The sequence below is a fragment of the Peromyscus eremicus genome, chromosome 22 (genome assembly GCF_949786415.1).
Source record: "Peromyscus eremicus chromosome 22, PerEre_H2_v1, whole genome shotgun sequence".
In the NCBI taxonomy this organism is placed as follows: domain Eukaryota; kingdom Metazoa; phylum Chordata; class Mammalia; order Rodentia; family Cricetidae; genus Peromyscus; species Peromyscus eremicus.
This window is the reverse complement of record NC_081437.1, coordinates 24,631,613-24,655,449: the sequence shown is the minus strand read 5'-3', so window position 1 is coordinate 24,655,449 and position 23,837 is coordinate 24,631,613. Positions and strand designations below refer to the sequence as shown.

At 50.5% G+C, this 23,837-nt stretch overlaps 2 protein-coding genes across 2 annotated transcripts in view; one reads left to right on the top strand and one right to left on the bottom strand.

Moving 5' to 3' along the window:
• Efr3b (EFR3 homolog B) overlaps positions 1-1,051 on the top strand; it is a 40,669-nt gene extending 39,618 nt beyond the window's left edge. The window contains exon 21 of the mRNA XM_059248424.1: positions 51-1,051. Coding sequence (XP_059104407.1) covers positions 51-156 — 106 coding nt within the window. The 3' untranslated portion in view covers positions 157-1,051. The remainder of the gene's footprint in view (positions 1-50) is intronic.
• A 5,030-nt stretch (positions 1,052-6,081) lies between these two features.
• Positions 6,082-8,798, bottom strand: Pomc (proopiomelanocortin). Its single transcript, XM_059248576.1, has 2 exons — positions 8,667-8,798; positions 6,082-6,723 (listed from the first exon to the last, which is right to left on the bottom strand). The coding sequence occupies exons 1-2, from the start codon at positions 8,796-8,798 to the stop codon at positions 6,082-6,084; spliced, it is 774 nt and encodes a 257-aa protein (XP_059104559.1).
• Between the last annotated feature and the right edge of the window lie 15,039 nt (positions 8,799-23,837).

The following is a 23,837-nucleotide window of genomic DNA, read 5'->3' as shown; positions in this document are numbered from 1 at the left end:
GGACCCCAATTCCTGTTTCATACATACCTTTCTCTTCCATGTGTCCCTAGGCCCCCTCCAAGCCCTTCAGGGACCATCACTGCAGCCTATGGCCAGCCACAGAACCATTCCATCCCCGTCTATGAGATGAAGTTTCCCGATCTGTGTGTGTACTGAATCCCAGGAGACGGAACTCCTTAGAGGACCCTGTGGGAGGACCGCCCTCCTGTCCACTCTCACCATCTGGAAATCTAGCTGGGAGAGCTGAGAAATGGTCACCTTGGACAGTGGCTCTTCCCAAGTTGAGCAAAGACGGAGCCTCCGGTCCTCTGTGGCCCTCCTGCCTCCTCCTGGTCTTCCATGAGGAATATCCAGCCACCTGCCCCCTGGGGCTAATGCACATCTCACCTGTCTTCCCTTTTGTATCAGCCAGGGACAGAGAATCATGAGGGTGTCTCCACCAAGAAGCAGAGGGGCCTGGGAAGCTTCCATTGGGAATGTGTCTATGAGGGAGGGTCAGCCACCCCCAAGGGAAGGAGCCTGATGAAGATGTGATTGGTCTAAGGAAGCCATAGATGGTACTCGGGGAAGCTGAGGAAAGCCCCCCCTCATCAGGAAGTGACAGTGTGAGAGATGTCTGCTCTCACCTCTTAGTCTCGGGTGTCCTGCCCGGCCTCTTCTTTAATCTCCAGTTATCTGTGTCTTTTTTTCTACTATCAATGAACGCTGAGCACTTAGAGCAGGAGCTGGGGTAGAGATGCTGGGGTAGAGATGCTGGGGTAGAGATGCTGGCAGAAGAGCAACAGGCTGGGCACGGAGGGGGACTGCTTCTCCTAGGCTGGGTGGCAGCATCAGCAAGGTACAGTGTGACCAGTCTGTGCCTCTGCGGTGTTGTGTCTTCTCAGCTCCTCTATCCAGAGGAAGCCTGTGGCGGATCTTCTCCAGTTCTCTCTCTTCGGGAGGTTTCCCGGGTAGTTAAGTTTGGTCCCTGATGTCATGTCGTTCTTCCAGATATCCCACAGTGTTTCCACACCCTCTGGCTCGAGAGAAAGCTGAGCAAACTAGCTGGTTCTAGGGGACTGGAAAAGAGGGGAAAGGATGCTGGGGCCCTGAGGCTGGTTCACATCGCTTCCTGGAAGATGCTCCCAGAAGGACTGTGTTGGTTGGGAGGTTGGGAGGTTGGGAGTTGGGGGGGGTTGGGGACAAAGGAGGGAGCAATTGAGCAAATGTCACTTTGGGGTTCAAGGAAAGAGATTTAACAGCTAGGATTGAAATGATATTTTCCCTCTCTGGGCAAAGTCTGAGACATTGGGGACAATTAATTGGCCTTGCTGTGGCCTGGGTAGAGGTGGTGGAAATCCCTTTGGCTCTGTTTTCCCTCTGTGCCACCTACCTGTGCCTATGTGACTCGTGTGCCGGGAGCCGCTAACCCAGGACTGGGTGGGTACAGAAAGGACCACTCGACCCTTTCCTGATGCCCCTCTGGGTGCCTTTGTGCCTCCCAGGAGGCCTCTGGCAGCGCCCCAGGCCTCCTCCAGTGGGAGCCCTATGGTCCAGGACAGTCCTTTCTTTCCCTTTTAAACTTCCCATAAGTTTTGCTGAGCTGTTTTCCTCTCAAACTGCCTCGAGAGATGTTGCTTCTTAGGAAGAGGGAGGAGATCTGGTGACCTGCAGGAGTCCTTTCCAGGGTGTAATTTTAGGCAGTGTGACCTGGGGTCATAAAGGAGCCATTTCTGCTGAGGGCTTCTCGGGACGCTCTAGATCACAGCCCTGCCTATGACCCCGCATGATGACAGTCCGCTCACTAGGACAAGTGGGAACATTTTCCAGAATTAGGAGAACTGGAACACATGGACCTCCCCGTTGCACACGTGCTAAATGTCACAGATGGGGCCCGTCTGACCCTGTCCCCATAGCTTGGGCTCATGGCTCCTGCATGGCCTGCATGATCTCAGGTCCCTGAGGACGAGGCCGCCCGTGACTTTGGAGCCATGTGGCTGTTGCTCAATCCAACTTTGTAAGCATGGACTTAGGTTTTTTTCCTTAATATCTCTTTAGTAAGAAGTCAAATTTTAAAAAAAGCACGAAGGCAAGTAACCCTTTAGAAACTAAGAAAATCTAAGGTTTGAGCTAAAAACACCTTCCTTCACCTGCCTGCCACATCCTTTATATCAGGCCTGGCTTGGATAAGAGTTCACCAGTTTTTTTCTTGTTCCTGAGTGACATCAGTGTCCACCCCTGAGGTATCTTGACCCTGATTGTGGGTTGTGAGAGCCACTTCCTTGGAGACTTCCTAGAGCATGAGGGGCCTACACAGGCCCCACTCAGATACTTCTGTCCCTCAGCCCTGGCCGGCAACAGGAGAAAGGGGACCGAGTTCCAATTCTGCGGACTCATCTGCTCCTCCTCAGTCCCTCTCTCTGTACATCCTCTTTTTCTCCACACCCAGGCTGCTTAGCGGGGACATGCTGCTTCTAGAGAGCTGGCCATTGGTGTGCCCTCTTCTGGGTAGATTTAAGTTGATATTCAGGAAGATATTGGGGTGCCTGTTGACAGGGAACGAAATCCGATCCTGGCCGAGTATGCCTCGGAGTCAGGAAGTCTAGATGGTGATCACAGGGGTCTGTCACTCCAAACAAGGCTGGGGAAGAGAGGCAAAAGCAGAGTGGGTGGGAGCTGGGGAGGAACCCGGTGGGACTCTCTGTACACCCTCTCTCTGCTGTAAGCCAGAGCCAAAAGGAGCCAGCCAACTCTTTAAGGCCAACTGGCCCCCAGCCCACCACCACCACCACCCAGGGCTCCGGCCTCATAGGCCAGGGCCAGAGGGTGGCCTCCTGATGACAGACTCTAATGGGCACGAGTGTGTTTGAGGTTCAGAAGTTAGTTTGGTCGATCATAAACAAGTGTAAGAAGTGGATTGACAGAAAATACCTGTGACCCAGAAGCAGCTGCTCTTTCCCCTGCACTGAGCCTGTTTCTTCTTTACTTTGAAGACTAGAAATAAATGGTTTCATGACTCCTCAATGACCACATAAGAAAACCTAAAAATGTCCTGTGACTGGGCCCCAACCTACACAGTGCAGGGGAACATAGGCCTGGGCCAAGGACCCTGGTAAGAGCAGCCCTGTCCTGTATACTTACTACCTGTGCACAGGCTGTTCCCGGGCCCACAGGACACAGTTCAGCTGGAATGGGATTTGGAAAAGCCCTAAGGTTCCTCCAGATATCTTTGGGTTGGGGGGATCCCTGGGGCATGGTGCCTTCCAGTGACCTGTTGTCGTAGGCCTCCCAACCTGCTGCAGAGATGCTGCTGAGAATGAGTGGCTGGCTGTGTTTGGGGGCCTGGGGGAAAGGGACGTCTTGAGCTGTGGGTCTGAATGTTGTTTAAAAGCAGGCTGGAAGGTGGGAGAGAGTCGTATTAGGCAGGCTACGTCTGCTTCCCTTGACCTCTGGCAACAGGGGTCCTGTCCTCTGGAATCTGGGGGAAAGGTTCAAGGAAAACTGTTGCTTCTATCTCTTTAATATGGTTTCTATGGCTCCATAACCCAAGCTGGGTCTACAGCTAAAGACTGCAGAAGGGGAATCATGGGAGGTCTTGATCCTGGATATGTGGGGGAATGATAAGGAGAAGCCGTGGGCAAGAGGGAAGAACTTCATGGTCCTGTTGGCTGCCCCCTGGCACCAGCCTGGCTCCTTCAGGGAGCATAGGGTCTCCTGAGCCCAGCACTTGCCCTTTCTTTGGTGGTGGTGGGGGGGGGGGGTTGAGACAGAGTTTCTCTGTGTAACAGCCCTGGCTGTCCTGGAACTCACTCTATAGACCAGGCTGGCCTTGAGATCTCTGAGATCTGCTAGGATTAAAGGCGGGCACTGAACACCCATAGATGCTGCAGCCCATCCATCTCAATGTGTCTGAGTTCTTTTAGACCTTCATGACCTGGCTGAGTGTGTATGTGCCTATGTCCATGCATGTGTTTAATGTAGTTAGTAGTTGCCAACGTTGTGTATATACTAGCCGACTTATTTATTTGTGAGTACAGAATCGGCACCTGTGGCAGTTCTCTGTATTTTAAACTTGTTGAATCAAATTAGTTTTCCTTCCGGGGAGGCAGGGGGTGTTGGAAGGACTATTCCAAAGTCATTCTTTAGGACTATTAGTCGTGGTTTCCCAATGAGACTTCACAATGCCCTTTTCAAATAAATGTTAATGTTGTCACCATATGGCTGTCTCTTTGAATTCTTAAAAGGAAATGGCTGGGGTTTTTTTGTTTTTGCCTTAGATAAAATCGGAATCTGAAAATATCAACAGTGTGCCAGTGGCATTTAACCACCCCCACTGACCCTTGCTTTACCTGGTTCTAATGAAATTGAGGGGGCAGGGAAAGATGTTAGAGATGGAACTAAGTGAGGATCCCCAGCGAGGGAGCATCCTCAGGAGGGGCCAGGCTGTTCTTCGTTGTAGCTCATTTCCCATGACCTACATTAGGGAGAGCTTCGTCGGGGTTTCTGACTCACCTCACACCAGGACTCCCAGGGCTCATCATGTTTTTGTGAACATCTATCAAATATAAGGGGTTATGAACAAATACACCGGGCTTTGATGTATGTGGCCCATGGACATCTAATCTAAATGACAGGTTTGTGTTCATCCCCTGAGATTGTAGACATGGGGCTGCAAAACTCTGACCCCAGCATTCTGACCCCACAAGGAGACAGAAAATATAATGCCAGCCAGCAGAGCTTGGAGTTTCTCTAAGAGGAGGGGACAAAACAGACACACAGCAAGTAGCTTGCCATCCTGGACAGACAGCATTCCCTCCAGCACAGAGGGGGGTGACTACCGGAGCCCTGAAAATGAGCAGAGTCACTGGATGAGAGTATGACTGGCCTGGAGGAGGTGGTCTCGAGCCTAGGCTTGCATTGAAAGAGGCAAGATGATGTAAGGTGGGCAAAGGTGCCGTTGGGGATGGGGTCCAGGCCGTGAAGAACTGAAGGGCGGCAATGAGACCAACAGACATGAAACAGGACCTTCATCCCAGGAAACACGAGCTGAAAAGCTTGGTAGGAGAGTGAACACGGCTAACATGGGCTCTACATACTTTGCCCCAAAAGTTTGCACCTGATGGGAAGGAAATTGGGATGTAGGGGGCGCTGTTTTGGTTGGTGGGCCAGGGACTATGAGACCAACAAGCTCTTTTTAAATATCTGTATTAATTCGGATCATCGGCATAGGGAGCAACTGGAGGCCGGCTGGTTAACGCACTCGGATAGTGGAGGTCTTCAGGGAGAACTTGAGAATGAAGGGCTGAAGTCGGACAACAGGGAGAGCTGGGGAGACACAGCAAAGCAGGAAACCAGAGCCCTCAAGACTAGAGCCTGGAGGGACGGTGCATCTATCCCCGTGGTGTGTACGGGAGAGGGTAAGATCATGTGCCTTGAGTATATGTGAATAACCAAATTGAAACCGCTGTCAACCCTTACATGTTCCTGATCAAATAATGACGTCTCTTTTCTCTTATCCTTGTCCTTAGGTCAAGAAGGAAGGGGCAGGTGAGATAACTAAATCCTGGGAGGGTACAGGGACCTGCCTGAGGTCACAGATCAGGACTCAACACAGCAAGGAATATCCGGAGCTTCCTGAGTGACAGCCCAAAGCCCTTTCCAATGGGGAGTGGGCCTTGGTGGTGCCACCCGGCTTCGAGCCCCTAAGGTCATCACTCTTGTAGGACTCATGCTTTGGGGACAGGCTCACAGCTAAGCACATCCTAGGAATGTTGGCTAGAGAACCAACCCTGAGCCAATCCAAACTCTTTGCACCCACACCCTACCCCGGAGTCGTTTGCTGGGGGCAAATGGGTAGAGATATGTTTTCTTAACGCTACCACCTGGTCACATGGTGGTGTAATTGGATGGCTGTGTGTGCTTTGACTTTATTCACGCGGTCTGCATTGAAGGCCGGAGCCATCTGTGAAATCTGAAAGGTTTTATTTCCTCTAACTACAGGCAGCTCTAGGAGGCTTGAGGTCTGCGGCGGCGAGCAGCTCGCCCATGCAGGGATGGAGGCTTGCGGTGAGGAGACACCCCCCCCCCCGCGCGCGCGCGCCCTCACTGGCCCTTCTTGTGAGCGTTCTTGACGATGGCGTTCTTAAAGAGGGTCACCAGGGGCGTCTGGCTCTTCTCGGAGGTCATGAAGCCGCCGTAGCGCTTGTCCTTGGGCGGGCTGCCCCAGCGGAAGCGCTCCATCCGATAGGGCCCGTCTGCCGCGCCGTCGGCGTCGGCGTCGGGCTGCAGGACGTGCTCCAAGCCGTCGGGCCGCTCGCCCGCCAGCGCCCTCCTGAACTCCAGGGGAAAGGCCTCCGCCGACTCGTTCTCGGCGACGTTGGGGTACACCTTCACTGGCCGTCGCTTCTTGCCCACCGGCTTGCCCCAGCGGAAGTGCTCCATGGAGTAGGAGCGCTTGCCCTCGCGCAGGCCGGGCTCCGAGCGACCGGCTTCCCCCGCCGCCGCCGCCGCCGCCGCCGCCGCAGCCGCAGCAGCCGCTGCAGCTGCAGCTGCAGCTGCATCCTCCTCCTCCTCCTCCGCGCGCCTCTGCGCCGCGCCGCTGCCGTTCCTGGGGCCGAAGCGATCCCAGCGGAAGTGGCCCATGACGTACTTCCGGGGGTTCTCGGTCAGCGGCTGCTCGTCCCCGTTGCCTGGGAACACGGGCGTCTCCGCCGAGAGGTCAGGTTTGCAGGCTCGGATGCAAGCCTGTTGGAGAGAGAGAGAGAGAAAGAGAGAGCCCCACCCACACGTGAGCCCGGCCAGGGCCTGCGGGCCACCGTCCCCTGCCCTGGACGCAGAGCCACTTGGAGCCTGGAGGCCATCGCACCCCCAGCACGTGGACACCTGCACGTGGGCACCCGGTCTCCCAGGTCCCGCCGACGTCTTGCACAGAGCTCTTCTTGCCCTTGCATGATTCTGCCCAGACGGCTGCAAGCACCCCATACCCATTCCTTGCCTACTTGTCTTCTTTAGCTCTTACTATCAGGACCTTGCTATTATGTGCACCAAAAGGGGGTGTTGTCATTTAATGATGGCAAAGTGTGGCTCCGTTTAAGTACAGACGGGGCATGGGACTGGAGTTTGAGAGAGAATCTTTCCTAGTTATAGATGTCTGACTTCTGGGGCCTAAATTTTCAACAATGCCTCAATCTTACCCCAGTAATCTACAGTTTCATGCCTGCTCCAGCCCTGTACCGTTGCCCCCAGTCTCAAAACTTCCTGGCGTCCACTAATTCCTTTACTCTGTGTGTTGCTCTCGTATGGTCTCCATCAGAATTTTGAGACAAGTTGATCCATTTCTCTGCCTCATTATTCTAACTTGAAGGAAGGCTGGAAGGCCGGGGTGGGGGTGGAGGTGTATTTCCACCACGAATGCTATGCTTGTGCCTCTGCACTCTGGCCCTAGAGAATTCGACTAGGGGGCTTTATTTACCCATAGCCTGCATCCTTAAGGTTTTTTTTTTAGATCCTTGGGAGTTGCCGAGGAGAAGACAGAAAGCTCTCACCCACTCTTTTCAGTTGAGGGGTTTCTACACCAGAGATTCAGAATTATAATACTGCAGAATGTTAACAGTGGATGATAAAAACAATGTAATTTAAGTACCTTTCCCCCAGGACATATAATGAAATGGGGTGGGAGTGCTCAGAAAGAGAAAAATATCTGATCAAGGTGCCCCTGCTCATTGGTGTCAGAGGTGGGGACAGAACCTATGACTCTGACCTTATTTAGCACGCGCACGCGCGCACGCGCACACACACACACACACACACACACACACACACCTTTCTGATGAGATCTCCTCAGGAGAAGCTATGCAATGTGTCTCAAAAATCAACAGTCTTAGGTTTTTCCGAACTGGATTCTCCCAAAGGTTCCTTGGGTCCTCTGAGTCTAAAACACACTATGTATGAACCTTGCTCTTACGTCTTGAGGAGGTCTCTCCCATCATCTAGCCTCAGCTGTCTGTCGATAGCAGGACAGGCACCCGCAGGCACCCGGCATTTGTGTGCACACATGTGGTGACCTGGACGGAGCTCCAGCCTGTCCCAGAGGGCTTGTACATGCTTCTGGAAAGACCAGAAAGGAACTTGGCAGGAAGCCTTCTAGAAGCAGCATGAGATGTTTGGCACCAGTTACACACACACACACACACACACACACACACACACACACACAGTACTTCGGTCTTTCCTGCTCCTTCTGGAGATGTTGTATGGAAATGCCTAACTGGCAATGGCCTTGTAACTGGAAGAAAATAAAGACATTTGAAGTGAAATTGTAAGTTTTCACTTCCTAAAGGGGGGCTAATTTGGGAAGTAAATGGTTGGAGATACAGGATCAGTTAAGGGAGCAATCATGGTTAATGTGGCACTGTCTAAATTGAGTATATGGTAAGGGGTTTTTCACAGAAAACAGAGTGAGGACAATAGAGCACAAATCATGGACCAGACCCCTTCTTCTCTGAAGCCACCTCCCCCGTCACCTTTGCCTAGTTCCAACCTTATGGGAAAAGTTCTGTAACTGCTCTGGGTCGCTCCAATCAACGGAGATGACGTCCCCCAGCCCCACACTGCTCTTCCTCTGGAGCTGTCCTAAGCCCAGGGCCGTCTTCTACCCAAACCGAGGAGGTATCCCGTGGGCCACATACCAGCAGGTTGCTTTCTGTGGTGAGGTCCCGACATTGCCTGCTGTCCAGGCACCAGCCCCACACTTCCACGGAGGTCTGAAGCAGCAAGGCCAGCAGCAGGAGCCCTGAGCGACTGCCGCAGGACCTCGGCATCTTCCAGGCGACAGGCTGCGGCTCCGCAGAGGCAAACGAGATTGGTGGGACCCCTGCAAGGAGCAGAACAATGTTGGCTGGTCACCAGGAAGGACTCCGGGCCAACACTAACAGCTCTCACTTGTGCCGTCCAAGGCTTTCTGAGGACAGGAGCAATGCTCAGAAGTTGGAAGGTGTGCGTGGAGCTATCAAGGGCAGGATAAGAGAAGAAGAGCTCAACACAGCTATGGGCAGTTTTCCCCCGCCCCCCCCATTTCCTGTTGAAACCAGACCCTTAAAGAAATGAGGAATTAGAGATGAGGCTATTTGGTGATCACGTGGTCCAATCGCTCATCGGAGAGGCGGGAAAGCTGAAGCCAAAGAAAAAAATCATTTGTGTTCATGATGAAGTAAAGGTAAGTTCTCCTGCATTCCCAGAGAGCTTTCTAAGTTTACTGCCTGGGTGAAGCTACAGTTCAACACTCCATATCCGACAGGAAGACAAAGGCCTCGAACTCAGAGAGATCCACCTGCCTCTGCCTCCCGAAGTGCTAAGAGTAAAAAGGTGTGTGCCACCACACCCAGGGCTGGGAAGATGTCTTTTTAAAGCAGATCCCAGTTCTCTTAAACTGTCCTGTTTTCTAAACTTACATACCATGCACCATACCTCTCATAGCCTGAAATATACCAACTTAGAGGCTGTTGATACAAGGAAGGCAGGAGGCTGAAAGGAAGCTTTCTCTGCAGTGAGGAGCCGCTGGAGACACTGTTGGAGAATGCAGAAAGCACCTTTGGGCACATGCCAAGGTCAAGAGCCCAATAGGCAGAAGAGAACACTCACACTGCCTTGACCCCCTGGTGTCCAGCTCTTCCCAGCTCCACTGCTAGCTCTAGAATGTTACACCTGCTCCCCCTCACCAAGGATCCCTGATGTCACCCAATCTAATGTTCCTCACCAACTCTACACCCATTCTGGACTCCAGATTACCAGCTGTTAGGGTGACACTAGATTAGAAAAATTAGTTCACAGTAAGATGTGAAGGACAGCCAGGCGGTAGTGGCACACGCCTTTAATCCCAGCACTCAGAAGGCAGCGCAGATGGATCTCTGAGTTGGAGGCCAGCCTGGTCTACAGAGTGAGTTCCAGGACAGCCTGAGCAACACAGAGAAACACCCCATCTTGAAAAACAAAGCAAAAAATTGTTAATTAAAAAAGATTTAAATAACTAAAGTGTCTGTCACTCCTAACAAACATTTGCATTTTAAAATGAATGTGGCAGAAAATCTCATTTGGAGAGACATGAGCCTAGCCTTTATTTTTGAGAGAGATGATTTGGAAGTGAAAGTCTTCCTTCAAGAATCTCTTCCCCTGTCTGCTCCACCCCTGTACCATTCTGCAAGAGCTGATTGTAGTACAAGCTTTGAGTTTTTTGGTTTTTTGTTTTTTTTTCAGAGCCACCATTAGTGGGCGCTGGCAGCCACTGAACTGTGGGGACCACACCTCAGCCCAGAAGCAACCTTATTCACCTTCTCGGTGCTCAGGCTCAGACAGGCACACAATTAGCCCAAAATGCTGAGATCACAAATTCCCCCCAGAAAAATGATAACTAGCATGAAAACATGTCCGTAAAGAAAAATAAGATCATACAAATCTAATAGTCATCTCAACTAAGTTTCAACTGTCCTCAAAGCTGGATGACTGTGGAATGAGGTTTATATTTGAAGGAGTCACAAAAGAGGGCAGGCCTTCAAAAGCCTGCCCTCTCCTCCTAGCCACCCGCTGTGGACTAAAATCCTCCTCCTCCTCCTCCTCCTCCTCCTCCTCCTCCTCCTCCTCCTCTTCCTCCTCCTCCTCCAGGAGCTCCCGGTTAGATGGCTCCTGAGAGCAACTTGCTATGTGTTTTCTCATATGTATTTCCCCCTTTTCTCACAGTGAAACAAATATCTTATTTGTATCTTTTTTTTTTTTTTTTTTTTTTTTTTGAGAAACTAAAAGTAGTGGGGGAAGTGTCAAACTCTGTGCTTCTCATAGGTGGGAGAGCGTAGGATTCCAGTCATTAAAAGCCCTGGAAGATAGAAAGTTGCAATTTATTCATTTGACACAGCTACACCTATTAGGACCCCATGTACAGGGGGGTTCTCTGAACTCAGGAGAGCCACCGACATAGTCCTCTCTCTGTAAAGCCCTCTCCGGGAGGCATGGAGATGCGACTTCATCCATACATCGTGCACATGCCTCAGCTTCTATAATACTCAAAGGAAACAAGCCATTGAATTAGCCATGATCTGCGCATACTTCACAAACTGAAAAACACAAACATATACTGCTTACTTTCATTTTCCTTGACTCCTCCCAGCCATTCTGTGAAAACCTCACCTGCTTTATTTATACATGGAGAATTTGGGGGATCCGTCTCTCCTTCATTTGAAATGTCCTGTGCCCGAGCATGGTCCTTTCAAATGCCGCACCTCCCTACAGTACTTTTGAGGGCTTCCGAAACTAGACAGGTAGCTCAGAACCTTGGACAGTTCCCTCCCTTCTCGGTATTTTAACCGGGGCTGGATCTTGGAAGGAATGCCTACTGTCCTATCCCGTAACCCACATAATTACCGCAATGCAGCCGCCTCCGATCCACTAAGATGCGCGGGGAAAGCAGGATTTGGGGTCTGCAGCAGCAACAACAAAAGAGCCCCACTCTTAGGAGCTTATTGTGACTTGGCCTTCTCTCCCACTGCCTTTCCAACGTGTATTTATATTCAATACAAATATATACACCAGTCCGAACAATCGGGAAGAGAAACAGGGGAATTCTCCCAAGATCTCCCCAGGAGCTGGTCGAACTCTAAGATGATCCTAAGCATCCCAATGCTTCGTTTCTCCGTGCAGACCCCAAGACTACCCCCTTCCCCGACGGCAGCGATCCCCGGAATCTCCAAACCACCTGCTTTCTGGAGCGTTACAGCCTGTCACCCCATCGTGCCGGCTCAGTTCTCTCTCTCTCTCTCTCTCAAAAAGTTTGCGAAGAGCTCAGGTCCCCGACAAGCTAGAGCGCCAGTCTGCATTCCCGCCTGCGGAGCATCCCAAGGCCCAGGGGCAGAGCTCAGTGTGGAAGAGCTGTCCCGAGCTGTGGCACCCTTACCTGTCGCGGAAAGGCAGCTCTCCGGGGACAAAGATGTTTGGTGGCCTCTCTTGGTCACTGCTCTTTAACCTCCTTCTCCTCCTTCGCCGCCGGTTTGGATCCTGTCGCTCTCCTCCCTCCTTTTATACTTGCGGGGCTGGGTGGGTGAGCGTTGGACGTGACCTTCCTGGCAGCGCTTCTGCAGCGCGCAACAGGCGAATCCCGGGCCACGTGAAGGGGGGGGGGGGGCGGGCCGCGGGAGGGGAGGCTTCCCGGTGGAGGCTGAGCTCAGGGCAGATGTGCCTGGAAAGCGCGGAGGAGGCTGGCATTAGCACAGACCCGCAGAAGCGCACACCTGCGGCCGGTGGTCAGGAAGAACTTAATTAAGCATGGTGTTGGATCTCCACTTCGGACAGGGCAGAGGCTTAGCATCCTGGTGCGAGGCAGGCCTAGCTCTGAGGTCACGCAGATCGGAGTGAAATTACCTGTGTGCGTCCAACTGCCTTCCTGGCATTTGGAAGTAAATATCACTAAGGAGGAGTGAGTCTCTTATGCCTCAGATTTTCCCCAATGTTGGGGAAGTGTGATGGTCGTGTGGGATCAAAATCTACCTGTTCCATTTTGGAAAGGCAGCCGACAGGCTGTCGGGGGTCACCCACAGCAACCCAAGGCAGGCTACCTCTTGGGGTTGGGGAGGGTGCAAGTGAGTTGGACAGCCTGCCTCGGTCCCCAAGGCCTAGGCCAGGACAGATGCGCTTCTGTGCCCAAACTCCAAGGAAGACTCCCAGCCTCAGACTATTAACCAGGAGGTGCAGTGTTCTGAGGAGGTCTACCGAAACAGGCTCCTCTCTGGGCTGAGAGCTGGCAGGATGGTCTGGGGACTGTGGGCCAGCCTTCACCATGTGGCCAGGCCCAGGCATTCTGGCTTAGCTGTAAGCTCTCACAGGCCAGGCCAGACCAGGACAGAGAGACCTGCAGTGGCATCTACCTGACCCTGGACAAAGCAAAACAAACTTGTGAGGAGAGGTGTGGCTGGCAGAATCAGGGTGCCTGCTTAATCTGCCAATGGGAGGAACTTTATCCCCCCAGTTAGATGCCCTTTGGGGGAGGGGGCAGACCCCAGGACTTCCTTGAGAGTTCAGCCTTTCTGATTGGCAGCACCAACTCTGCATCCAAAGCTCCTTTCCTTTTGTGCCACAGTAGAGCACTGAGCTCCCTAACGGAGAACAAGACGTGTGGCACCAGGCTTTGGCCTCTTTGCAGGGTTGTAACCTGCTGTCCATCTTGTATCCTGGACTTCACCCATTCCCAAACATTCATACTCCATAAACGCTACTTTCTGCCTCTACTTCCCCCAGTGTTCCCCGCAAGCTAAGCACCCTTCCTCCCTCCAGTGAGGTAACTCAGATTCATATTAAGATCTAGCTCTCAAAAAAATAAAAGAAAAAGAAAGATCTAGCTCTCCGTCATCACCCAGTTCCCATTTAGCTCCTTTTGGCTGTTGTTTCTGCCAGGAGCCTGAGAGATGATGTCTGCTCTGCAGGGAATCCCATCCCTGTCTCACCTGGATAAGTGGCTTATCGTGCTTGATCCAGTTCCCTTCTGTCTTCTGTCCTCCCTTCCATCCACCTCTGCCCTTCCCGCCGCCAGGCCTGTCGACGCCTTTTGATGGGATGGCGACTTTGTCTTATTTCCCTTCGCATTACTGTTGTAACTTTAGGAGGCCGCTGGTGGTGGCATCAGAGTCAAACCAGGACCAGGTGGTGGTGCTGGCCTTGAATCCCAGCACTTGGGAGGCAGAGCAGGTGGATCTCTGTGAGTTCGAGACCAGCCTTGTCTACAAAGCAAGTTCCAGGACAACTGGGACTGTGACACAGGGAAACCCTGTCTCAAAAAAAAAAAAAAAAAAAAAAAAAGTCAAACCAAGATAAATTTGGATTGGCCAATCATTTGAGTTCCTAATTATGTATAGAAGAACTTACTTTAGTCAATGTGAACTGAAAAGTCATTGAACCATATTAGGAAACACTGGTTTAATTATAGGATGTTAAAAAAAAAAAAAAAAAAAGCAGGAGAAAAGGGTGGCTGGAATCATGGCCAAAATCAGGCCACTTGATCCAGTAAAGAAAGAAAACCGGGGCTGGGGAGATGGCTCAGTGGTTAAGAGCACTGGCTGCTCTTCCAGAGGTCCCATGTTTCAATTCTCAGCACCTACATGGCAGCTCACAACTGTCTGTAACTCCAGCTCCAGGGGATTTGACACCCTCATACATACATACATATGCAGGCAAAACACCAATATATATAAAATAAAAATACATTTTCTGGAAAAAGCTTTAGAAAAACCCAGAACAGAACCAGGGTCAAGAGGACACCATCATCAGACAGGCATTGAACATGAGTGTCACCAGAAAAAAAAAAAATCACCATTGTTTTACATCTTAATATCAATAGTTCCTCTTTGAAAGCCTGGAGCAAGTGCCTCTGAAGGTCTCAAAAACAACACAGTTTCCCTCTTTTAGTCTAATACGGTAGTGAATTCTTATCACATTGTTGATTGCTTTTCCAATGTTGAATGTACTGTGCTTTCAAAGAAGTCCAATTTAATGATGATGAGTATCCCTTGTACGGCTTGCTTTTTTTGTTTGTTTGTTTGTTTTTGTTTTCTGAGGGGAAAAAACCCAGGAGCAGGGGAACGTTATTGTTGCTAATGAGAAAAGCAAGTACTATATGTCTTAAGCAAACCAGAGATGGAATCTAGAAAATGAAGCTAATCATTGAACACAGCTGGAGTATGTGTGTGTGTCGGGGGTGGGGGTGGGGTGGGGGGGTGCTTTCTCTGCTATAACAGGATAAAAAAGAAGGGGGAGGAGGAGGAGGAGATATAAGATACAAGTGGACTGGTAGGCTAAACCAGAGGGAGATGAATGGGTTTTCTAGATATCAGGTCTTTAACCTTGTGACTCAGCATTTCTTAAGACTTATCCCAAGAAACGGTCTAGCAGTTCTACTAAATTTTCTTCAAGACCATTTCTATATCAGTTATCACAACAATAAAATAAAAACCAATGCTAAAGATGCAGTTATAAGAATTATAGTGACGTCATACAGTGGAATAGTCTGTGACTATTTAAAATAACAGTGGGGGGCTGGAAAGATGGCTTGGCAGGGCCTGGAGAGATGGCTCAGAGGTTAAGAGCACTGCTTGTTCTTTCAAAGGTACTGAGTTCAATTCCCAGCAACCACATGGTGGTTCACAACCATCTGTAATGAGATCTGGTGCCTTCTTCTGGCCTGAAGGGATATGTGCAGGCAGAACACTGTATACAGAACACTGTATACATAATAAATAAATAAATCTTAAAAAAAAAAAGTACTAACATAAAAAAAAGATGGCTTGGTAGATAAGATCATGTACTGTTCTTATAGAGACCCAAGCACCTGTGTTGGTCAGTTCATAACTGCCTATAATTCCAGCTCCAAGGGACCCAATACTCCTGGCCTCTGTAGACACCTGCACTCATGTGCACGTTCTTAAACAGAGATACACACACATTAAAAGTTATAAGAATAAATCTTTTTTTTTAAATGGGGCTATTCCTCAACATAAAAATAATCTTTGGGCCGGGGGGAGGGGGGGTGGTGGCGCACACCTTTAATACCTGCACCTTGTGAGGCAGAAGCAGGTAGATCTCTGTGAGTTCCAGGCCAGCCTGGTCTCTAGAGTGAGTTCCAGGACAGGCTCCAAAGCTACATAGAGAAACCCTGTCTCGAAAAAACCATTAATCATCATCATCATCATCACCATTGGATATTAAGTGGGGGAAATAAAAGATATATAGATATAGGTAAAGGCGTGGACAGAAGCAGAGACGGGGAGGAAAATGGACCAAGTGTTAATGAAGGTTGCTCTGGTTGTCTAGGTGAGTCACAGCCCACCCGATGGTAAATGGTTTGCAGCAACAGTGTTTAATTTGCTCGGGTACTCGCACGACAAGTAGGGTTCAGCAGGACCATCAGGGCCCTGCTCCACTGTGGGGCAGCTTGGAGCCTGAGGTCTATAGCTCCAGAAGCTGCTTGCTCACAGCTCTGGCTCCTGGGCTGAGAATGCTCAAATCAGGGGGAGCAGGGATGGGGGGAGTGTTAAGGCTTCTGGGATCCCCCCCCCACTTCCATCTCTATGGAACTTGGGCATGGGGTTCTCAGTAGCTGAAGAACAGCTGGGCTTCTCACGTCTAGGCCCAGGCCTCCTGAGCATGGGTTTGGGAGCCAGGTAGAGGTCATGGTTGCCTAGCCTTATGGTCTGTCTAGCCTTGGGAGTTTCACAGAAGCACTCTTGCCCTTTATTGGTTGAGGTTATCACACATCCCACTCAGCTATAAGGGAAAGGAAAAATGACTCCAGCTTTCTAGGAGGGCACATTGGCGGCACATCAAAAGGATACGTGGTTGGAGAGCGTGGTGGCACACGCCTTTGATCCCAGCATTAGAGAGACAGAGGCAGGGGGATCTCCGAGTTTGAAGCCAGCCTGATCTACAGTGTGAATTCCATAGTGAGACCTTGTGGAAGAAGGGGTGGGGGAGGGGCAGAGACGAGGAGAAGGAAGGAAGGGAAGGAGGCAAGGAAGCAGGTGGGTGGGCTGCAGCTCTTGCGAAAATCCAATCTTTCCACTTTAAATGCAAAGGGAGTTCGTCCCCTCCCTCCAGACCTTCACTTCACACTCCTTATGGGCTCAACTTCAAGTCCCCAGAACTCACGGACAGTTTTACTGGCTTGGGGGGTGTTTGTGGGGGTGGGTGGGGGCGGCCTCAGAGCCAGGGCCGTGTACGTGTTCCTAAAACTAAAGAACTATAACATCGAAGAGACAGTTTCCCTTCACAAACACCCCACACACATTCACTGCACAGGTGAGGAATAAATAGAGACCATCCTGCTCAGAAAGGGGATCAGAAACGATGCAGGGGTTCCCAGTCAGAGGAAATGTTGGGACACAGCCTGGCCTGTGTCCCAGAACCTTCAGGGTGCAGCTCTGCCTGGCATGAGCCCCTAACGCTCATCCCTGGGGATCCTGGTCCTTCTCTGTATTAGTTTTCATTTCTCTAAACAGCTTGAAGGACAGCCGACCGCTCTCCTTGCTTGCTGCCTACGGCGTTTCACAGTTTGTCCGGCTCACCCGCTGCCCGTCATGTGTTTAGAGAGTTCTCAGTGCGGGGCCTGCAGCAAGTGGAAGCTCTGCCCCAGATGCCATGGGAATGCTGGCAGGAGGGCAGGAGGAAGAGGGGAACAGGGAAGGAGAAGTCGCAAGTCGCAAGGGGGCTCCGGCTGAGCCGTGTGACTCCTGCGTGGTGAAGGCTCCTGGGAGTCTTACACCTGCCTCCAGTCCTACCAGGTGGCTGTGGGCACAGGGCTGAGACACTTTCGTCATCCAGCTTTTCACCTCTGCGGGTTTTTAATTGGAAAAGAGATGGCACCAGGGTGTAAGAACGTTTACAAAAGCAGGTGCAGAGGCAACCTCCTCATTGGGAAGAAAGGGCTAGAAGGAGCACCAGATGGTCTAACTCTCAGCCTCCCCAGTGGCGCCAAGCACTAGGGCCATCTCACTGGGAGAAAAGTCTTGGGGATGAGACTACTCTCCCAGCTGTGTTTGGGAGACTGGGCTGTAGCCAGCACCAACTCCACTCTTGGCGGGAAGCAAGGAAGTCCCAGCTCAGCCGTGACCCATGGTCCCCATGGAAAAGCCGAAGTAGCTGCCCTAGGGTAGAAGCACTTATGCCCGTCTCTGGGCCCCCTGACAGAGAGACATCACATTGCTGTTTTAGGGGTGTATGTGTGCTAAATACTGGACTGGTGCCACTGTTGGCAGGGACGTAGGAAATGACAAGTTCCTGGCTATCTGGGAGAGTACAGAGAAGAGAATGAGAGGCAAAGTGCCGCCTTTCGCCCTAGCTCTAAAATATCCTTTCTATGCTTCCCTTGGGGACCAAGGAGCCTGGAGCAGAGGATGGCTTTTCTACCTACTTAGGGTCCATCTGGGAAGTAACCCATGGGCTGAGTGTCTTGATGCTTAGGAAGGAAGGAAGGAAGAAGCCCATGTATTGGGCACAGGATGTGAGATGTAGGATGTAGGTCATGGGAAGCAGAATGTGTGCTACCCAGCCCAGGACCAAAGATACATCCTGGGGCCCTGGATAGGAAAGGTTAGAAAACAGCCTAGCTCGGGAGGCAGAGCCAGGCGGATCTCTGTGAGTTCGAGGCCAGCCTGGGCTACCAAGTGAGTTCCAGGAAAGGCACAAAGCTACACAGAGAAACCCTGTCTCGAAAAACCAAAAAAAGAAAGAAAGAAAGAAAGAAAGAAAGAAAGAAAGAAAGAAAGAAAGAAAGAAAGAAAGAAAGAAAACAGCCTGGACCAGACCTTGCAATAAGCTGGATTCTGGGTGTGGGTGTGGGATGGGGGAAAGCTGGCCAGCATTTTAGAGTGGAGCTAGGGTACCAGATGTGCTCAGTCCCAGCACTTGAGAGGCAGAGACAGAGCTGTGAGTTGGAGTCTAGCCTGGTGTATATATGAAGTTCTAGGCCAAACTGAGTTAAAAAAAAAAAAGAAAAAAGAAAAAGGTGAAGATTTTATATATAAACTGGAACCAAAGCCACCATTATGAGCACTTCTTATTCCCTGAACACAGAATATACATGTTGTCACCTAGAGGTGGTGGGACCTGGGAGAAGGGAGCTGATAAATGAGGCAGACAAAAGTCTCGTGCAATAGGCAACTTTATTCAGAGCATCAGACAGTTTATGATCTGAGGGTTAAGAGGAGTCACGTGAGTAAAGTGTCCAATCACAAGGACAAGCCGCATGTGTGATGGTCAAACTGCATGGGCGGGCGAGCCCCAGGGGACAGGTGAACCGCTTGTGGTAAAGCATGCTTTCCCACAGAGGCATACAAACAAGTAACAGCCAGGTGTAATGAATAATCTGAAGTAAACTCACATCTATCCGCAACACCTGAGAAGAACCTGAAATAACATTCCAAGAATAATTTGTGTTTTGAAGAAACTGAGGTCACAAAACTCTTGTTTTCTTGGAGTTTTCTCACAATCACTCAGAAGTCCAACACATGTTAATAAACTCTCTCTTCTCTCTCCTCTCTCTCTCTCTCTCTCTCTCTCTCTCTCTCTCTCTCTCTCTCTCTCTCTCTCTCTCTCATTAGGGGTCAAATCCAGGCCCTCACACATACTAACCAAGTACTCTGCCACCGAGCCACACCCCGGGACCTGCTTTTCTCTCCTCCTAGCCCAAGGATCTGTCTCAAATGAACCTGTTGAAGTTGATCACAAAGATTCCTCCTCCCTTACAACGCCAAGTGCAGAAAAGAGCCACACTGGGTGCAAGCCAGAGACAAGATCCCGAAAGCCTCCTTGAATGATGCCTCTGGCCATTTCTGCAGGGTCACTAGGGGGACAGATAAGCCAAGGTTGTCAGGGAGTCACAAGCGTAGAAGCCAGGGTGGAGGTCAGATTTGAAAGTGACGCAGAGGCAGGGACTCAAGACACTGCATCATTCTGGGATGTGGGAAGACAGCAGGGGAATGGTGTGAGGAAGAAAATCATGAGCTCTGTGACCCTGAAGAGTTACTTAACCTCTCTGATCTTCTCAAAGGCCCACCTCATGGGGGCTGGCCAGGGTTCAAGCAGATTGGAAACATTCCAATTGCTATTAAGATTGTCAGCGCACACCTTTAATGGCAGCACTTGGGAAGCAGAGGCAGGTAGATCTCTTGAGTTCTACAGAGGGAGTTCCAGGACAACCAGGGCTACACAGAGAAACAAAACAAACAAACAAACAAAGATTGTCAGTGCAAACACTGGGTCCATCTGCTGAACACACAATTCACGTCTGTCATCCAGGCACTCAGGATGCTGGGGCAAGGGCCTCTCAAGATTGAGGTCAGGCTGGGCAGTTTAGTTAAAGGGAATCCTGACTCCTCTGAAGGCAGCCTGCTGGAATGGAGGAAGAAGTGGATTTGAGCTCCATAGATGGGTTCCAAAGCCAGGAGCAAACTGGAGAAGAGGGCCCTTGGTGCCCCAGATGGTCCTGGGAAAGGGGAGGGTCCACTGCCCCCTCAACTCTGCCAAAGCCCTAGGGGAGGCAATTTTTCAAGTTGTTCCCATCTAGCTACAGCTGGGCCCCTTTATGGCATTCACTGCGACCCCAAGGGCAAAGAGGAATCAATTTGTGTGGAAACGTGGCATGAAAGAGATTTCAATTGACCTTTGAATGGGGTTTTAATTTGCTTTATTACAGCCAAAGGGCCCTGGTGAAGAGCCCCTGGAGACGGCTTTCATCCACTAATGCATGTGTTAGCTAGCGCAGGAGCCCACCACAGCCTGCAAGGATTGCATGTCCCACAGAGCAGAAGGGTCCAGGCCAGTGGCCCACAGCCAAGGCAAAGCCTCTTCCCCTGGATTGGCTTTCAGCCCCCTGGGGCCCAAGTGGAGTCAGAGTGTTGGAGGGAGAAGCAGTGAGGGACAAGGTAACCTGGGCTCTTGCCCTGCCTTGTACCCCCTGTTATCTAAACAGTGACAGGGTTCCATGGCCCTTGGTCCCTTCCAGGCAAGTTGTTCCGTGGATTCAAATCAGGTCTAGAATGGAACTCTGTGAAGAAATGAGAGCAGCTGAATGTGGAGGCTCATGCCTCTAACCCCAGCCCTTGAGAGGCTCGGGGTAGGAGGGTTGCTATGAGTTCAAGGCCAACCTGAGCTACATAGCAAGGCCTTACCAAAAGAGAAGAAGGGGGGTAGGGAGAAAAAAGAGAAACGACTGGGCATATGGTCCAGCTGGCACTTCTTGCCTAGCACTCACAGGGTCCCGGGTTCAGTCCTCGGCACTGCATAAAACCAGGTGAGGTGGTGCACACCTGAAACTCTAGCACTCTTGAGATGGGAACTGGAGGACTGAAGAGTTCAAGGTCATCTTCTTCAACTATATAGTGACTTCAAGGTCACCTTGGCCTACATGAGACCCTCTCTCAAAGGAAGGAAGGAAAGAAAGGAAAACGGAACGTGTCAATAGACACAACAAAGCCCTCTGAACTTTGAGCCAAGGAGCTAGACACGTGTCCACCGGTCTCTCTGGTCTCCTTTGTACCTACTCAAGGCTCCTCTATGGGATGGCCAACCGCTCTTTCTGCCCATTCTCAGTCCCGGAGAAAGCTAGGGCCAGGAGGCAAGGTGGATCTCTTGCTAAGTACCAGGCCTTCTGGCAAACCCATCTGTGGATGACCAGCCAGCCCGGGTCACCGTCTCTGTATCATTCATTTCATCTCGATGATGTGATGGTGTGATGCAGTGACGCAGGATGCCCACGTTAGAACGTCTCGCTCTCGTTCCATTGCGCGGAGCGTGGGCGTTTTCCGCTGCAGAGCTTCTTGTGCCCTTTCCCAAGCTTGCCTTAGCCCAAACCCTCTTTTCAAAACGAGGGTCTGTTTCTGGGCAGTCAGAATGAACTTCCTGGAGGCGAGGTCTTTGCTAAAGATGTCCTGGACGTTACACTCAAACCCACTCTCCCGGATGACGTCCCTGCCAACCACTTACTCCAGACTGACTGAGCTCAGGTGCCAACAGTCACCAGTCTGACTCAGCGATGACCACAATGGCCCCTTTGTGGGGGCCTCAGGCATTGACTGCTGCCCTTCCTCAGGAATTCAGAGTTCTCCAGCGGGGACTGAGGAAGGGACGCTGTTAATGCACATCCATTAGCGCAGCGCATCACGGGAAGAGGCATTCAAAGCGCAGACATGCCCACCTGCTGCTGTCCCCACAATGGGGCTTGAAGTGGCCTTTTTACAGGCACTCAGCTCGGCCCCTGTCCCCGCTTCCGCCGGCTGGCGTCCTCTGCTTTTCATGCCTGCTGCTCAAGGGAACGGAGCAGCCTGGACTTCCAATCAAGCTACCCAACTGAGCCTCACTCAGTCCTGCTGTCCCGGATGAGTAACACCAGGCCCTAGCAGAGGCAGCTCAGGGTGACCTGCTCCACGACACAACCAAGAGTCCGTTACTGTGTGTGTGTGTGTGTGTGTGTGTGTGTCTCAAAACCTTGTTGAGAATGGAAAGCAAGTCTCTACACCAGCTCCCTGGGCAGCTGTCCTTGGTCCTTGAGAGGACTCCTTACTTGAAAAGGCCAGTTGACTCCAAAGTCACTTTTTTTTTTTTCCGGGTATCAGTTATAATCCTTCTGCTGAATTGCTTCTTTCATTATAGGTACAATGGTTTTCATTCCAAGGTAGTCAATAAGGCTAGACAAGGGGGCAAATGCCTATAGTCCCAGGACCTGGACAGCTGAGGTAGGAAGATTGTCACTACTTGGGAAGCCTTTGCTACACAGCCAGTTCCAGATCAGCCTGGACTATGTAATGTGATCCTATCTCAAAAACAACATCAGATAGGCATGGTGGCCCACACCTTTAATCCCAGCACTCAGGAGGCAGAGGTGGGTGGATCACTGAGTTAGGGGCCAGCCTGGTCTACATAGCAAGTTCTACACCAGCCAGGACTCCAAAAAACAAACAGGATATAGTAAATAAGATCTTATAACTTATTTGCTCTTAAAAGGAAAACTTTCAGGGCTGGAGAGAGGGTTTAGAAGTTAAGAGCTGGGTCGTGGTGGCGCACACCTTTGATCGCAGCATTCAGGGGAGAGAGGCAAGCTGATCTTTGAATTCGAGGCCAGCCCGGTCTACAGGACAGCCAGGGCTACACAGAAGAAACCCTGTCTCAAAACAACAGCAAAAAAAGAAGTTAAGAGCACTTGCTGCTCTTTCAGAGATCCTGAGTTTGGTTCCTACCACCCATTGTCAAGTAGTTCACATCCACCTGGAACCCCAGCTCCACAGGACCTGATGTTCTCTTGTGGCCTCCCCAAGCACCTGTTACACATAGCATACATTCACATAGACACACACTCAAACAGCTAAATAAAAGTAAGGGACGTTTTATTCTTGTATAATATTAAAAGGACCAGTCTTAATATTATACTTCCCAGGGGCTCAGAAGAGAAAACTACGTACAGTGATAACTATTTTTCAGGAAATGAATCTAAGTACATCAAGCTCTTTGTCCATCCACTTTATTCCTCTGGGATGAAATCCTACCTACACTGCTTCAGTTCTGTACTCAAGCCTAGTTCCTTTCGGTTTAATTCTCTCTATATTTGTCTGCTGTCCCCGCTAAGTTCTATCTTAATTCTCTCATCTTAGTTCTTCCCCATCTAGGTTCTCATCCATCCAGTTCTTTCCCATCTTAGCTCCTCTCCCATCTCCTCCTTTTTCATCTTGTTCTTCCTCATCTTGCTCTTCCTCACCTGGCTCTTCTTCATCTTCCCTCTTGTCCCTCTAGTACTCTCTTCTAGCCCTTCAATCTAGTTCTTCCTACCTAGTCCATTCTTCTCCGGTTCTTACCCATTCAGTTCTTCCATTCTCTTTTTTTTTTCTCTCTCTTTCCTCCTCTCAGTCTCTTTATTCTCTCAGTTCTCTCTAAGTCTCTCAGGCATCCAGCTATAAACCCAAGCAATATCAATCCTCTCCACTGAGCAAGGTCACCAGGCTTGAATTCTTATGGGTTCATAAAGGCAGGTAAGAATTTTCCTTAGGCAGTGACTACCAGGCTTTCTTTTACAACCCAAAAGGGGAGTGGTAAAGGAGGAGGTCAATAGAGAGCTAACGATTGGTTAGTATATCAAGAAAGGAATTTATGTGCTCAATCTACATTCCCAGAAGTGGTTAGGTAAGAAATTAGGGGTCTATTAGTAAGGCTGTAAGGAAGGAGGGTCTCACCCTAAATTGCACAAGAAATAAAGCTATCCTCCTGACCTAGGAGACAGGTGTTGTTTCATTTGGCCTTGGATGCTTGATAGATATTTTAGATAAATACACTGTTAGGAGTTCTTG

What these genes read in the sequence shown, in the direction of transcription:
- Pomc (XM_059248576.1), bottom strand. Translation starts at nt 8,798, where the DNA reads ATGCCGAGGTCCTGCGGCAGTCGCTCAGGGCTCCTGCTGCTGGCCTTG. An exon ending in CCACAGAAAGCAACCTGCTG is followed by an intron (nt 6,724 to 8,666) that starts GTATGTGGCCCA and finishes TCTCTCCAACAG; the next exon opens with GCTTGCATCCGAGCCTGCAA.